This window comes from Artemia franciscana, chromosome 17 (genome assembly GCF_032884065.1).
Source record: "Artemia franciscana chromosome 17, ASM3288406v1, whole genome shotgun sequence".
In the NCBI taxonomy this organism is placed as follows: domain Eukaryota; kingdom Metazoa; phylum Arthropoda; class Branchiopoda; order Anostraca; family Artemiidae; genus Artemia; species Artemia franciscana.
The window spans coordinates 27498483-27516714 of record NC_088879.1 but is presented as its reverse complement, the minus strand read 5'-3'; the positions used below and the strand labels follow the sequence as shown (position 1 = coordinate 27516714).

The following is an 18232-nucleotide window of genomic DNA, read 5'->3' as shown; positions in this document are numbered from 1 at the left end:
CTTTTCATAAAAAACTCTCCATTAATTGTCTCGTCACTTTATACCCAAGGGTTAAGAACTATGTTGTTCTGTACAATATTGAGGCACGGAGATGGAGTGGGAATAGGCTAAGAAGCAAGGAAAAGAGAAGGGGTCAAATAGGAAGTTTGACCAAAAAAAAATCAATTTCAACTGCGTTTTACCAGATCATAGTCTATCTAGCCGCATAGGAAATACTGAAAATATCCGAATTTTATGCTTCATCATTTATAATGAAAAACTTTGACAGAATTTGACTTTCCTCGAAGAAAAGGCAACGCTTAACTACATCACATTAAGCAATAACAGCTTAGTAAACGTAGCATGCATAATATAAGAAATATCAGACGCTCACAAGAAGAAGAAGATGAAATCACAGACGATCGACGATCACTTTTTTTATTAGCTGTACTGCCAACACTAGTACGTCTTTTGTATCGTTCCCCACGATATAACCGATCACCTTTCTATAAAAACAAATTCCGTAAGGTTTAGGCATAAGAATAAAACGACATAACACAATAAAACTCCGTAAATAATTTGTATATTGATACACTAGAACTAGATATATACCGTATCTGAAGTCTTCTGATCATGAAATAGTAACTCGACGTTAAGGTTGCGCGAAGTCTGTGATTTAAGTTACAAACAAGAACCGAATTTCCTGCTTAATGACACAAAAATTATTTTAGTTGTTTAAATATTTAGTTCAGTCTGAAGTTTTTTAATTTTATACTGAGATTTCTCAGTGAAATAAAAAATGGCAACAAAACTGGATGATAACTGCTGTGCCATATCACCACATATCCAGGAGCATAAATTGGAAAGGGGGCAATTTCCCCACTAGATTTCGAAGAATACCTTGTTTTGATATTTTCATTAAAAAAAAAACAAACACACACGACAAAAACTCCCCCAAAGATTTTGGAAAACATTTTTTTTTGCATCTCCAAATTTGACATGTTTTAAACAAAAAATCCTTCCCCCCCTACAATTTGGTGAATTGGTTTGGTTAGAGCTTATAGCTCTGACCAAGATTATAAGTGGTTTGTAACTACGGTGATATACGTCGATCTTTGTAATTCAAAAAAAGAAAAATTGACCTCCATTCATGATATTATGCCACAAATATACATCCCTGAAACCCTATCGCTGTACAGTGAACTGATCACACGTAATTGGTCATACACGGCCCAGGGATCCATCCCTGCTACAGCAAGGTTGGGCGACAGGCTTGCTACTTGTCCCTGTAAAAAAGAGCCACGACCTGAAACATTGATTCAACACCCTATGCACCAGTAATGACTCTGGAGGATCCTTATCCTTTTTATATAGACTTGAAATGTTACATCTATAACAAAAGCATAGAAGTGATGATGATTTTGCAACTAAAGATAATGAATTTATATGATGGCTAGGGCAATACCTGCAATCTAGTCTAGTAAAGAGAAAACCACAGCTCATAGTAACCGACAATTAAACAGCGCGTTTCTAAGTAAATTTTCAGCTGTAAAAAAATCTGCGCCTGATTGATCCAGTGATGGTAACTATTACCATGTTAAACTTGGAAGTGAAAAGTAATGGAGAAAACATATTTATGAGGATTTCGAAGAGCTTGAAAACCTTCAAAACAGTGGCAGACAGAAATAAAAGGGCATACCATTGAAATTTTCACTCCAAGAACCTTTAAACGAAGATTTTATCCTAACACCCCACCCCCAACCCTTAGAAACGCGAGAAAATTATGCCTTAGCCTCTGTATCACTAACGTGTCCTTTTTAACTTTTTCTGACACAAATTGGGGGGGGGGACATTATAGAAATCGGTTAGGGGCTCATTTGAAAGCCAGTGATATTTCAATAAGACGTGCTTTCTTATTTTTTATAAATTCAGCTGGGCACCAGTAAAGTATTTTACGTTACGATAAAAGTTTTTTTTTACGATTAAAAACGCATTTCTTGGTTTCGTTTCCCATGTTTTTTTTTTATATAGAGTGATCCAGTAGGCAATTATAATTAGTTTGTAAGTCTTAGTAAAAGAACAAAAACTTCGAAAAAGTAGTTCGCTCTTCAATATGTTGAAGAAAAAAGTTTTCTCAGCTTAGAAAAACACAAAGGCTTCATCGTCTTAAAAATAACTTACTGTCATTTTCATTTTCCTTTCAAATCCATCTCTTTCAAATGTGTTCAAAAAGCAATGGACTAAAAAAACCTTTCCATAGAAGCGGTTTCATCATAGTTTTAAGTAAAGCACGAATGACATTATAGCTTCTGGGGGAGGGAGGGATGACAGCAACTTTATAATTGTGATTTTTTGCTCGTTTAAGATTTGAAATCTTATTTAAAGTAAATTCTGCTCGCTTTAAATTTCGAATCCACCATTTTCTTTTAACAGAAAAACTTGGTTTTTTGTGAGGGCTTATTGCAGCAATGCTAAACTATGTCATTATCCTGATAAATTACCCAATACTACAAAAATAACTTAGTTTTTTCTCAATGACTGGAAATAAAATATACCCCCCCCCCCCAAAAAAAAAGAAATCAAAACAACGTACGTTTAAATCTCACTTGATGTTTCATGGTACCATTTTCCACACTAAACCGCGAAGATGTTATTTAAGAAACATGATGTTACTTAATGAACTGAAGCACGTGATGCTTCTAGCAACCAGTTTCTCATCATAGCTAGCTTAATTTAACTAACAAATATCTTTGATTATAACGAATGATTTTGACTCCATGAATGCCTGACAGCATTGTCAATGTTCCAATGCACAGATAAACACAGAATGCACGAAAATTGGGCTAAAATACAGTTTTGAATGGCAGTCAAACTTATATTTTGCTTTCCCCTCAACGTTTGAATTGATAATTGTCTTGTTTACTAAAGTATAATTTTCAATCCATGAATGTCTGACTATAATACCATTCAGTTTCATCTAATTTCTGCATCATATATTCCCAAAATTGTTAGCTCATCTATCTTGTTATTAGGCAAAAACCGGCAATCACCCCGCTTAAGCCATATTTGTCCAAGATCCAAAGGAAAAAAAGCAAAATAACTGGATCCCCTCAGACGGCAGTAGAACGCACATTGGGAAGCGATGGTCTATATACTCCCATTAAACTTAGCTTACACTAGATATCTACTGCTTCTACTACTACTACTACTACTACTAACAACTCACTGCAGTGCCAAGCCGCCCGAGGCCAACACATCTACGCACGCTCCTCCTCCATTCCAATCTATTCATTCTCCCCCTTAGACTCTCCCGGAAGTTCCCATTTCCCTTAAATCTATCCTTACGATATCTTCCCACCCCAACCCGAGACGACCTGCTTTTCATTTGACCCTAGACGGTTGGCGTTGGCCAGAAAGGACAATCCTTAGAAATCTTTCATCCTTCATTTGTAGAACGTCTGTGATGTCTGTATACTTCTCAATATCAAATACTATATGTAAACAATGGGTAAGTTTCGAAACTTACAGCCTTTTCCCCAGGGCCTGCAGAGAGGGGGGGGGGGTGGAGTCATGTTATCCCCAAAGCCATATTTATTGAGCAATTCAGTTATGCTGAACAAAACAGCAATCTCAATTTTGATCGGACAACTTTGAGGAACAAAGGCGTGGGAGGAGGGGCTAGATGCTATCCAATCTTTTTGGTTACTTAAAAAGAGCACTAGAACTTTCAATTCCCGATAAAAATAAGCCTTCTCCTAGAATCTTCTAGGATAACTGGTTCGATACGATCACTCCGGAAAAAAATAAAATAAAATAAACTGGCATCCGCCATCTTTCTTCAGGCGAAAAATGCAAAATTCCTTATTTTTATATATAGGAGCTTGAAACCTCCACGGTAGAGTTCTCTGATGCGGTGAATCTGGTGGTGTGGTTTTCATTAAGATCACTAAGCGTTTTGCGGGTTTTCCCCTTTTTTCAAAAATTAGAACAAATTTTCTCAGGCCAGTAGGATTAGCCCTATTGTTATCAAAACTCTGTTTTTTAGATTTTCTATTACTATTGAGAAGTGTCACTCCTTACTTACACTTGCAGGCTGTTTCAACGAACTCTTTTATATCTAATTTTTGTATCTTGTTATTTCGCAGCGCTTATTTTATGATTTATTTGTTGGGTTACGATTTTGTAATTGACTTTTTACAAGCTTGCATGCAGGATTTTCTTTCAGGAGTGGGATTACGTTTGAAGAAATGACTACTAAAAATAGGCAAATTATATAGAAAATATAGTAGTTTATAGAAAGTCATAACATTATCAGACTTCGGGGAATAGCAAGCTCGAAGACACCCCCACGCCCTTGCCTACCCTATTTGCTTTTTAAATAGTTATCATCATTGCTAGTTAGTATAGTTTATCATTTATAATAGCAAGATAGACTTATCTTAAATATTTAAACAGGTGATAAAATGCTAACAACTAAAGGCAAAAACCTTTCCAAGTCCGTAATCTTTCGAACAAAAAAAAATTACATACTATAAACTAGATAGGATTAATTTATTACTACATTTGAATAAATAACTACATTTGACTAATTAATTGTAATAATGATTTGGAGCGCAAATCCTAGAAGGATAATTCTGTTCCTGGAAATTTCATCTCCTTTTTGCTTGATCTAGACTCGGAAAATACTGTATATTTAGACAGTATTTGTGCTCGTTTCAGGGGTTCTAAAATATTTCTACATTGCAGTTCTACAATTCAAGAATTTACTTTTCTATTGATTTTTTCTTTGCTTAGCTAACCATTCCCACTAAAATTTCTAAAATTTTCTTCTTTATAAGTTTTACCAGAAAATTGCTGAAACAGAAAATACACAATGAATTTTTAACAAATCCAATTTACTCCTCGAAATCAGCTTCTTTGGATAATTCCAGAGCACGTATATAGCCTACATAGATAATGAAATATCTACTAAACGTTAACGAGTGGCTATTCACTATAGAAAATGTTTTAAAGAGAATTTATAATGAATCATTGACCAAACTGACTTGATGTGAGCTATGTTTCCACACAATTACGTTTATTTTCTCCCTTTAGTCCCAAATAGAAATCTAACCGCAAAAGAGTTTCCTTCATTTCTTCAGTCTCAGAACTACAGTCTCTAACTTGATTTGGCAGCAAAACAAAAACTGTCCGAGAATTTCTTTCTCTCATTTCCCTTTTTCATTGATCTGCATAAGAATCCCACATGAGAAGCTAAAAAACGTCATAGCATCACAACATTTCCTAACTTCAACGTTCTAGTAAGCGAAAAAAGGGAATCATGGAAAGCTGAATCAATAGAAGTTTCGATTGTGAATTAGATAAACTATAAAAAAAATCTAGAACATAACGTAAATCGTGTCCCTGTGTCCCGGTCGTCATTTATATTCCCTGTGTCCCGGTAATTATTTGTGTCCTGGTGTCCCAGTCTGTAATTTCTCTTTGAGTGTCCCGTTCGTTATTTATATTCCCTGTGTCTCGGTGTCCCGGTCGTCATTTGTGTCCCGGTGTCCCGGTCTGTAATTTCGTCAGTCGACAAACATGACGTCCGTCGACAAACAACTTCATGACGGTAAAATGCTCAATCCTTATAACGACGTCAGTCGACAAACATGACGTCAGTCATGTTTGTGGCACTTTGCGCCACTCCAACACCTGGTTGGTGGGGCCGCTACGTGCCCCCAAGCACCCCCCGCGCATAAGTCGTTACGCGCCATATTAGTTACACGCAATTGTAGTTGTGTCCCATAGATATGTATATATGTATATATATATATATATATATGTGATATAGTGTGTATAGATATATAATAGATATAGTATATATATATATATATATATATATATATATATATATATATATATATATATATATATATATATATATATATATATATATATATATATATATATATATATATATATATATATATATATCTATATATATAAAAATAAGTTGTCTGTCTGTGGATGTGTGGATGAGTCAGGTGACGTCACCTGAAAAAACTGGATCAGGTGACGTCAAAACTGAAAAAACTAAAAAAAGGCAAAAACTACAAAAAAAACTAAAAACTAATAAAAAAAAATAAAAAAGCTAAAAAACTAAAAAAACTATAAAGGTAAAAACCAATAAAAAACTAAAAAAAAACTGAAAAAACTAAAATGTGTGGATGAGTCAGGTGACGTCACCTGAAAAAACTGGATCAGGTGACGTCAAACTGAAAAAACTAAAAAAAGGCAAAAACTACAAAAAAAAACTAAAAACTAATAAAAAAAAATAAAAAAGCTAAAAACTAAAAAAACTATAAAGGTAAAAACCAATAAAAAACTAAAAAAAAACTGAAAAAACTAAAAAAAGGCAAAAACTACAAAAAAAAACTAAAAACTAATAAAAAAAGTAAAAAAGCTAAAAACTAAAAAAACTAAAAAAACTAAAAAAAGGTAAAAAACTAAAAAAAATAAAAAATAAAAAAAACTAAAAAAAAGGAAAAAACTGAAAAATAAGCTAAAATAAAGGTAAAAACCAATAAAAACTAAAAAGAAAAAAAGGAAAAAACTAATAAATGACGACACTCAAAGAGAAAGCGACCAGGACAAAAGGAATGTTCGATTAGCAATCAACAAAGCACCGGGACACAGGGAGTAATAAATGACGACCAGGACATAAGTAAAAAAAAAAAAAACTATCTATATATATAAAAATAAGTTGTCAAACTAAAAAAAGGCAAAAACTACAAAAAAAAACTAAAAACTAATAAAAAAGCTAAAAAACTAAAAAAACTAAAAAAAGGCAAAAACTACAAAAAAAACTAAAAACTAATAAAAAAAATAAAAAAGCTAAAAAACTAAAAAAACTAAAAAAACTAAAAAAGGTAAAAAACTAAAAAAACTAAAAACTAAAAAAAACTAAAAAAAAGGAAAAAACTGAAAAATAAGCTAAAATAAAGGTAAAAACCAATAAAAAACTAAAAAAAAAACTGAAAAAACTAAAAAAAGGCAAAAACTACAAAAAACTAAAAACTAATAAAAAAAGTAAAAAAGCTAAAAAACTAAAAAAACTAAAAAAACTAAAAAAACTAAAAAAAGGTAAAAAACTAAAAAAAATAAAAAATAAAAAAAAACTAAAAAAAAAGGAAAAAACTGAAAAATAAGCTAACATAAAGGTAAAAACCAATAAAAACTAAAAAGAAAAAAAGGAAAAAACTAAAAAAAAATTTCATCTAAAAAACTAAAAAAAACTAAAAAGGTAAAAACTAAAAGAACTAAAAAAGAAAAAAATAAATGACGACACTCAAAGAGAAAGCGACCAGGACAAAAGGAATGTTCGATTAGCAATCAACAAAGCACCGGGACATAGGGAGTATAAATGACGACCAGGACATAAGTAAAAAAAAAATTACAAAACTAAAAAGAAGGTAAAAACTACAAAAAAACTAAAAAGAAAAAAAAACTAAAAACTAATAAAAAAACTAGAAAATCTAAAAATCTAAATAAACTAAAAAAGAAAAAAAAAGGAAAAAAATAAAGGAGAAAAACAAAACTAAAAAACGAATGTATATACAGACCGGTACACCGGGATACAAATGACGACCGGGACACAGGGAATATAAATGACGACCGGGACACAGGGACACAACTACAACGGGGACACCGGGGGAAACAGGGGGATGGATATAAATGACGACCGGGACAAAAAAACTAAAAAGAAAAAAAAACTAAAAACTAATAAAAAAACTAAAAAATCTAAAAATCTAAATAAGCTAAAAAAGAAAAAAAAAAGGAAAAAAATAAAGGAGAAAAACAAAACTAAAAAACGAATGTATATACAGACCGGGACACCGGGATACAAATGACGACCGGGACACAGGGAATATAAATGACGACCGGGACACAGGGACACAACTACAACGGGGACACCGGGAGGAAACAGGGGGATGTAAATGACGACCGGGACACCGGGACAGGGAATGGTCGATTAGCAATAACCATCAACAAAGCTCAAGGGCAATCATTAGAATCATGAGGTATAGATCTGAATACAGATTGTTTTCCCATGGACCATTATATGTTGCATGTTCAAGAGTCGGTAAACCTGACAATCTATTTATATGCAAAGACAATGGGACAGCAAAGAATGTTGTATATTCGCAAGTTTTACGTAGTTAAAACCATATATATATATATCTATCTATATTCACAGGTGGGACATAGGGACACAACTACAATGGCGCGTAACTATTATGGCGCGTAACGACTTACGCGCGCGGGGGGGCTTGGGGGGGGCGCGAAGCGCCCCCACCAACTAGGTGTTGGGGTGGCACTTCGCGCCATATATATATATATATATATATATATATATATATATATATATATATATATATATATATATATATATATATATATATATATATATATATATATATATATATATATATATATATATCTATATATATAAAAATAAGTTGTCTGTCTGTCTGTCTGTGGATGGATCAGGTGACGTCACCTGAAAAAACTGGATCAGGTGACGTCAAAACTGAAAAAACTAAAAAAAGGCAAAAACTACAAAAAAAACTAAAAACTAATAAAAAAAAAAGCTAAAAAACTAAAAAAACTAAAAAAAGGCAAAAACTACAAAAAAAACTAAAAACTAATAAAAAAGCTAAAAAACTAAAAAAACTAAAAAAAGGCAAAAACTACAAAAAACTAAAAACTAATAAAAAAAATAAAAAAGCTAAAAAACTAAAAAAACTAAAAAAAGGTAAAAAACTAAAAAAACTAAAAACTAAAAAAAAACTACAAAAAAGGAAAAAACTGAAAAATAAGCTAAAATAAAGGTAAAAACCAATAAAAAACTAAAAAAAAAACTGAAAAAACTAAAAAAAGGCAAAAACTACAAAAAAACTAAAAACTAATAAAAAAAGTAAAAAAGCTAAAAAACTAAAAAAACTTAAAAAAACTAAAAAAAGGTAAAAAACTAAATAAAATAAAAAATAAAAAAAAAATAAAAAAAGGAAAAAACTGAAAAATAAGCTAAAATAAAGGTAAAAACCAATAAAAAACTAAAAAGAAAAAAAGGAAAAAACTAAAAAAAAATTTTCATCTAAAAAACTAAAAAAAACTAAAAAAGGTAAAAACTAAAAGAACTAAAAAAGAAAAAAATAAATGACGACACTCAAAGAGAAAGCGACCAGGACAAAAGGAATGTTCGATTAGCAATCAACAAAGCACCGGGACACAGGGAGTATAAATGACGACCAGGACATAAGTAAAAAAAAAACTAACAAAACTAAAAAGAAAGTAAAAACTACAAAAAAACTAAAAAGAAAAAAACTAAAAAAAGGCAAAAACTACAAAAAAACTAAAAACTAATAAAAAAGCTAAAAAACTAAAAAAACTAAAAAAAGGCAAAAACTACAAAAAAAACTAAAAACTAATAAAAAAATAAAAAAGCTAAAAAACTAAAAAAACTAAAAAAAGGTAAAAAACTAAAAAAACTAAAAACTAAAAAAAACTAAAAAAAAGGAAAAAACTGAAAAATAAGCTAAATAAAGGTAAAAACCAATAAAAAACTAAAAAAAAAACTGAAAAAACTAAAAAAAGGCAAAAACTACAAAAAAAACTAAAAACTGATAAAAAAAAGTAAAAAAGCTAAAAAACTAAAAAAAAAATAAAAAAACTAAAAAAAGGTAAAAAACTAAAAAAAAATAAAAAATAAAAAAAAAACTAAAAAAAAGGAAAAAACTGAAAAATAAGCTAAAATAAAGGTAAAAACCAATAAAAAACTAAAAAGAAAAAAAGGAAAAAACTAAAAAAAATTTTCATCTAAAAAACTAAAAAAAACTAAAAAAGGTAAAAACTAAAAGAACTAAAAAAGAAAAAAATAAATGACGAGACAAAAGGAATGTTCGATTAGCAATCAACAAAGCACCGGGACACAGGGAGTATAAATGACGACCAGGACATAAGTAAAAAAAAAAACTAACAAAACTAAAAAGAAGGTAAAAACTACAAAAAAACTAAAAAGAAAAAAAAAACTAGAAACTAATAAAAAAACTAAAAAATCTAAAAATCTAAATAAACTAAAAAAGAAAAAAAAAGGAAAAAAATAAAGGAGAAAAACAAAACTAAAAAACGAATGTATATACAGACCGGGACACCGGGATACAAATGACGACCGGGACACAGGGAATATAAATGACGACCGGGACACAGGGACACAACTACAACGGGGACACCGGGGGAAACAGGGGGATATAAATGACGACCGGGACACCGGAACAGGGAATGGTCGATTAGCAATCACCATCAACAAAGCTCAAGGGCAATCATTAGAATCATGAGGTATAGATCTGAATACAGATTGTTTTCCCATGGACCATTATATGTTGCATGTTCAAGAGTCGGTAAACCTGACAATCTATTTATATGCAAAGACAATGGGACAGCAAAGAATGTTGTATATTCGCAAGTTTTACGTAGTTAAAACCATATATATATATATATATATATATATATATATATATATATATATATATATATATATATATATATATATATATATATATATATATATATATATATATATATATATATATATATATATATATATCTATCTATCTATATTCACAGGTGGGACATAGGGACACAACTACAATGGCGCGTAACTATTATGGCGCGTAACGACTTACGCGCGCGGGGGGGCTTGGGGGGGCGCGAAGCGCCCCCACCAACTAGGTGTTGGGGTGCTAGTACAGCTAGTATATATATATATATATATATATATACTAGCTGTTGGGGTAGTTGGTGGGGCGCTTCGCGCCCCCCCCCCCCCCCAAGCCCCCCCGCACGCGTAAGTCGTTACGCGCCATATTAGTTACGCGCCATTGTAGTTGTGTCCCTGTGTCCCACCTGTGAATATAGATAGATTTATATATGTGTTTCAAACTACGTAAAAATTGCGAATATACAACATTCTTGGCTTTCCCATTGTCTGTGCATATACAAAGCCGTATGTACTAATAATGACGTCATATGCAAAAGCTCTTTTTACAAACAAACAAACATGCATACACACAACTCGTTTTTATATAGATAGATAGATAGATAGATAGATACAATACAAATTTACTGCGTAAAACTTGCGAATATACAACATTCTTCGCTGTCCAATTGTCGCTGCATATAAATAGATTGTCAGGTTTACCGACCTCGAACATGCAACGTACAATTGTCCTTCATTCTCTGTTCTGACACCCTCTCTCACCGAGTGACTACTCCAGCATGTTCATTTTGGTGTTTTAAATGGTATATTATTAACCAAATTAATGTGTTTTACAATATACTAAGCAACGTCATAACAAAAATGACGACAACTAATTTCATGACGTCAGCCGACACAGAAACATGACGTCACCTGATCCACAGATCCACAGACAGACAACTTATTTTTATATATATAGAAGAAGATATATATATATATATATATATATATATATATATATATATATATATATATATATATATATATATATATATATATATCTATATATATAAAAATAAGTTGTCTGTGTGTGGATCTGTGGATCAGGTGACGTCATGTTTGTCCGCATATGACGTCTGAATTATTTCACACTAATACAAAAAAAGAAAAAAACTAAAAAAGGTAAAAACTACAAAAAAAACTAAAAAGAAAAAAAAACTAAAAAAGCTAAAAAACTAAAAAAACTAAAAAAAAGGTAAAAATCTAATAACTAAAAAAAAACTGAAAAAAATTAAAAAGGCAAAAACTACAAAAAAAATAAAAACTAATAAAAAAACTAAAAAAGCTAAAAAACTAAAAAAACTAAAAAAAACTAAAAAAAGGTAAAAAACTAAAAAAAAACTAAAAACTAAAAAAGAAAAAAACTAAAAAAAAGGAAAAAACTGAAAAATAAAAGAGAAAAAGAAAACTAAAAAAATATGAATAAATATATATAAAAATAAGTTGTTTGTGGGTTATGTCTGTCTGTCGAGTGACGTCGTGTTTGTCCGCATATGACGTCTGAATTATTTCACACTAATACAAAAGAAGAAAAAAAACTAAAAAAGGTAAAAACTACAAAAAAAACTAAAAAGAAAAAAAACTAAAAAAGCTATAAAACTAAAAAAAAACTAAAAAAAGGTAAAAAACTAAAAACTAAAAAAAACTGAAAAAACTAAAAAAAGGCAAAAACTAAAAAAAAAACTAAAAACTAATAAAAAAACTAAAAAAGCTAAAAAACTAAAAAAACTAAAAAAAAGGTAAAAAACAAAAAAAAACTAAAAACTAAAAAAGAAAAAACTAAAAAAAGGAAAAAACTGAAAAATAAGAGAAAAAGAAAACTAAAAAAATATTAATAAATATAAAAAATATAAATATAAATATAATATAAATTAGCAATCAACAAAGCACCGAGACACAAATGACGACCGGGACACATGGAGTATAAATGACGACCAGGACATAAGTAAAAAAAAAAAAAACTAAAAAAACTAAAAAAATGGTAAAAACTACAAAAAAACTAAAAACTAATAAAAAAACTAAAAAATCTAAAAATCTAAATAAACTAAAAAAGAAAAAAAAGAAAAAAGGAAAAAAATAAAGGAGAAAAACAAAACTAAAAAACGAATGTATATACAGACCGGGACAGCGGGATACAAATGACGACCGGGACACAGGGAATATAAATGACGACCGGGACACAGGGACACAACTACAATGGGGACGCCGGGGGGCACAGGGGGATATAAATGACGACCGGGACACCGGGACACAAGGAATATAAATGACGACCGGGACACTCAAAGAGAAATCACAGACTGGAACACCGGGACACAAATGACGACCGGGACACAGGGAATATAAATGACGACCGGGACACAGAGACATAACTACAAAGGGGACGCCGGGGTGCACAGGGGAATATATAAATGACGATGGCGACTCAGGGAATGGTCGATTAGCAATCACCATCAACAAAGCTCAAGGGCAATCATTAGAATCATGAGGTATAGATCTGAATATGGATTGTTTTCCCATGGACCATTATATGTTGCATGTTCAAGAGTCGGTAAACCTGAAAATCTATTTATATGCACAGACAATGGGACAGCAAAGAATGTTGTATATTCGCAAGTTTTACGTAGTTAAAAACATATATATATATATATATATATATATATATATATATATATATATATATATATATATATATATATTCACAGGTGGGACATAGGGACACAACTACAATGGCGCGTAACTAATATGGCGCGTAACGACTTACGCGCGCGGGGGGGCTTGGGGGGGGGGGGCGCGAAGCGCCCCCACCAACTAGGTGTTGGGGTGGCGCGAAGCGCCACCCCAACAGCTAGTATATATATATATATATATATATATATATATATATATATATATATATATATATATATATATATATATATATATATATATATATATATATATATATATATATATATATATATATATATATATATATATATATCTATATATATAAAAATAAGTTGTCTGTGTGTGGATCTGTGGATCAGGTGACGTCATGTTTGTCCGCATATGACGTCTGAATTATTTCACACTAATACAAAAGAAGAAAAAAACTAAAAAAGGTAAAAACTACAAAAAAAAACTAAAAAGAAAAAAAAAACTAAAAAAGCTAAAAAACTAAAAAAAACTAAAAAAAGGTAAAAATCTAATAACTGAAAAAAATAAAAAAAGGCAAAAACTACAAAAAAATAAAAACTAATAAAAAAACTAAAAAAACTAAAAAACTAAATAAACTAAAAAAAACTAAAAAAAAGGTAAAAAACTAAAAAAAACTAAAAACTAAAAAAGAAAAAAACTAAAAAAAAGGAAAAAACTGAAAAATAAAAGAGAAAAAGAAAACTAAAAAAATATGAATTTAATATATATAAAAATAAGTTGTTTGTGGGTTATGTCTGTCTGTCTGTCTGTCGAGTGACGTCGTGTTTGTCCGCATATGACGTCTGAATTATTTCACACTAATACAAAAGAAGAAAAAAAACTAAAAAAGGTAAAAACTACAAAAAAAAATAAAAAGAAAAAAAACTAAAAAAGCTAAAAAACTAAAAAAAACTAAAAAAAGGTAAAAAACTAAAAACTAAAAAAAACTGAAAAAACTTAAAAAAGGCAAAAACTAAAAAAAAACTAAAAACTAATAAAAAAACTAAAAAAGCTAAAAAACTAAAAAAAAAACTAAAAAAAGGTAAAAAACAAAAAAAAACTAAAAACTAAAAAAGAAAAAACTAAAAAAAGGAAAAAACTGAAAAATAAGAGAAAAAGAAAACTAAAAAAATATTAATAAATATAAAAAATATAAATATAAATATAATATAAATTAGCAATCAACAAAGCACCGAGACACAAATGACGACCGGGACACAGGGAGTATAAATGACGACCAGGACATAAGTAAAAAAAAAACTAAAAAAATGGTAAAAACTACAAAAAAACTAAAAACTAATAAAATAACTAAAAAATCTAAAAATCTAAATAAACTAAAAAGGAAAAAAAAGAAAAAAGGAAAAAAATAAAGGAGAAAAACAAAACTAAAAAACGGATGTATATACAGACCGGGACACCGGGATACAAATGACGACCGGGACACAGGGAATATAAATGACGACCGGGACACAGGGACACAACTACAATGGGGACGCCGGGGGGCACAGGGGGATAAAAAGGACGACCGGGACACCGGGACACAAGGAATATAAATGACGCCCGGGACACTCAAAGAGAAATCACAGACTGGAACACCGGGACACAAATGACGACCGGGACACAGGGAATATAAATGACGACCGGGACACAGGGACATAACTACAAAGGGGACGCCAGGGTGCACAGGGGGATATATAAATGACGATGGCGACTCAGGGAATGGTCGATTAGCAATCACCATCAACAAAGCTCAAGGGCTATCATTAGAATCATGAGGTATAGATCTGAATACGGATTGTTTTCCCATGGACCATTATATGTTGCATGTTCAAGAGTCGGTAAACCTGACAATCTATTTATATGCACAGACAATGGGACAGCAAAGAATGTTGTATATTCGCAAGTTTTACGTAGTTAAAAACATATATATATATATATATATATATATATATATATATATATATATATATATATATATATATATATATATATATATATATATATATATCTATCTATATTCACAGGTGGGACATAGGGACACAACTACAATGGCGCGTAACTAATATGGCGCGTAACGACTTACGCGCGCGGGGGGGCTTGGGGGGGCGCGAAGCGCCCCCACCAACTAGGTGTTGGGGTGGCGCGAAGCGCCACCCCAACAGCTAGTATATATATATATATATATATATAAATAAGTTGTATGTGTGTGTGTGTCGAGTGACGTCATTATAAGGATTGAGCTGTATAAGTCATGAAGTTGTTTGTCGACTGATGTCATGTTTGTCAACTGATGAAATTACATACCGGGACACCGGGACACAAATGACGACCGGGACACAGGGAATATAAATGACGACCGGGAACCTCAAATAGAAATTACAGACCGGGACACCGGGACACAGGGAATATAAATGACGACCGGGACACTCAAAGAGAAATTACAAACTGGGACACCGGGACACAAATGACGACCGGGACACAGGGAATATAAATGACGACCGGGACACAGGGAATATAAATGACGACCGGGACACAGGGACACATCATTAGAATAATGAGGTATAGATCTGAATACGGATTGTTTTTCCCATGGACAATTATATGTTGCATGTTCAAGAGTCAGTAAACCTGACAATCTATTTATATGCACATACAATGGGACAGCGAAGAATGTTGTATATTCGCATGTTTTACGTAGTTAAAAATTACGTAGCCATTTCGAGGGGTTTCAGGCTTTTTTTAAATCACCATAAATTTCTTTTCGCAATAAACTTTTACTTCTAAGATAAACCGAAACAATAGTTACCAGTCATGATACAGTGTCACATAGCAATTTTTTCACGAGGCAGTTTTTTTTTCTAAGCACATTTTTTAACTTTTGGTTACTATGGGCTGCTGTTCGCTCTTTACTAGGTTTCAGATACGGCTGCAACCATGAAAGATAAAACCTAGCGGGTTAAAATATTTACTAACTTTAGTAACCAAGTTTAAGCCAAGTTAACTAGCTCCATAAAATAAACAGAGAAGAAGATTAATCAAGAACAGCTGCTTTTCAGGGCTGCCACTGAGAATTTAACAGCCCAATAATTACTTAAGAAAAACTCAGTTTGTTGATTGGCCATGTTCTGAGGAGACTCAATGACTACATCGTCGAGCTAGTGAATCTAGCTGCTCCTTTACCAGAAGGGCATAGGCAACCAGACGATCACCTGAAGAGTTTGTGGGCAACTGTCAGAAACTACCTCGATTCCACTGCCGGATCATGAGAGCTTGGGCGAAGGTGGCATAGCTGCTGGCTCCAGTTTGCTGAAGACCTGGTACAAGATCGCAAAAGATAGAAGAGTCTTCTAAAGATTGGGTAAGGCGTTCGCGTCTGGTCCCGCAGCAAATACATGTAACTATATGCTTCCAAAGGTCCATAGCTCAGAATTGAAATTTCAATATCTTTACCAAGGAGTAAAAGCCCTTCACTACACTATTCACATTTCGGGATAAAATATTCACGATGTTTTTTGTTGAGTAGGTGATAAATGATACAAAACATGAGATTTAAACAAATCAGACCCTTGAGTAGTTGAATCCGTCTCCGAAAAAAAATTAAAAGCAAGAATGAAAAGCCGAAGAGAATAAGACTTGGAAAATAGTTTCACTCCACTTTTGCTCATATTCAAAACACATTACCTATAAAATTGGTCTGTTAAGCAATTTGGTTTCAAGTTACTCGACAACTCCAAGAGGATCGAACAAATCACTTCTAGATTCGTAGCGAATCAAAACACATTTTTCACCTTGTGAAAAACGAACAAAATGTGTTTTGATCTTGGAAGGTCGTGCATTTGAGAAACTTAAATCAAAATTTGACATTAAACTGTGTTATTTGAAATAGCAGACAAAATTAATTGTAAGGAGACAATTTGAGATAGAACATTTACTTTTACTTTTTGTACCTTCAAGGGCGGTTGTTGTGTTTAATGTTTAGTGTACGAGCTTCGGAATTAAAATAATTACTAGTACTAGTTACAAGAAAACATGTTTTCTTGTATCTTGTTTGTTCAAACATGGGAATTATATTAAATAGGTAAAGATCTAACGTATGCCTAATATAGAACACGAAAAAAACTGAAAATCCCAACATTAGCATAGCAACGAGTCTTCATTTTCCTTTTTCAGGCAAAGTTGGAGGCACTTAAATGGCACTAAATGACACTGAAATGAGCAGCTAGCTTAGGGGCACAAAAATAGGGCAGAGTGGTCTAACCATATTGACCCATCCAGGTACAAACTAGTTATCTTTGATTTTGCCGTCACGTGACCAACTTCACCCGAAGGAAGCAAATGAAGACGTGGCAGAATGAAGAACCTTAGGTTCAATAGCTGATCTTTTCGTCTTCGCCTCCATCTCCTTGTCATGATGATCAACTAGATGTCTATGTTTGTCAGACGGCACGGCATGATCAATGCCATTATTTCTACTATTATTTGGCATGATTGCGGCAACACTATAACTGGACAATTTAATTTATTTTTTTTTATTTATAAATAAACAAGGCATTTGACGAGCGAAAGCTTAATGTGCATGAAGTGCAAAGATGCAATACTGCCCTCCTAAGCGTCAAATACGAATCTCAAGAAAAACTAAACTTTTGGCAATGAGCATTTTATTAAATTGGCGAACCAAAACTACGCATTAATACGTGTATTGTCTATTATTGATCTGAAAGCCATATAACTCAAGTTAAGAAGAAATCATTTGTAACCAATATACAGGAGAACCACGTTAATATTTTAATGTGCTGAGATTTGTGTGAATCTTATAAAACACGTTTTTAAAGAAGTTAAAGAAATCAATAGGTATAACGTCCTCCTTGTATATAGAATAATTTTTGCTCTTTTTAAATTGAAATTTTGCTTTCTATTTTAATTTTTTTTTTTAATATAGACAAAAGTCAGTATATGATGTGAGAGAACAAACAAAAAATTAAATATCTAAAACGCTGA

General features: G+C 31.7%; 1 protein-coding gene across 6 annotated transcripts in view; it reads right to left on the bottom strand.

Annotated features, from left to right (window-relative positions):
• Nucleotides 1-18232, bottom strand: part of LOC136038089 (adenosylhomocysteinase-like 1) — a 129040-nt gene that overhangs the window by 62314 nt on the left and 48494 nt on the right. For 2 of the 6 annotated variants that reach the window (XM_065721090.1, XM_065721092.1), the window contains exons 2-3: nucleotides 17595-17739; nucleotides 374-485 (exon numbers count right to left, since the gene is read on the bottom strand). The exons of 2 other annotated variants lie outside the window; for them this stretch is intronic. In XM_065721090.1, coding sequence (XP_065577162.1) covers nucleotides 374-485; nucleotides 17595-17720 — 238 coding nt within the window. In that variant the 5' untranslated portion in view covers nucleotides 17721-17739. Of the gene's footprint in view, nucleotides 1-373; nucleotides 486-2572; nucleotides 2709-17594; nucleotides 17748-18232 lie in introns of those variants that run through there. 2 more of the 6 variants (XM_065721091.1, XM_065721095.1) reach the window with 2 other exon arrangements.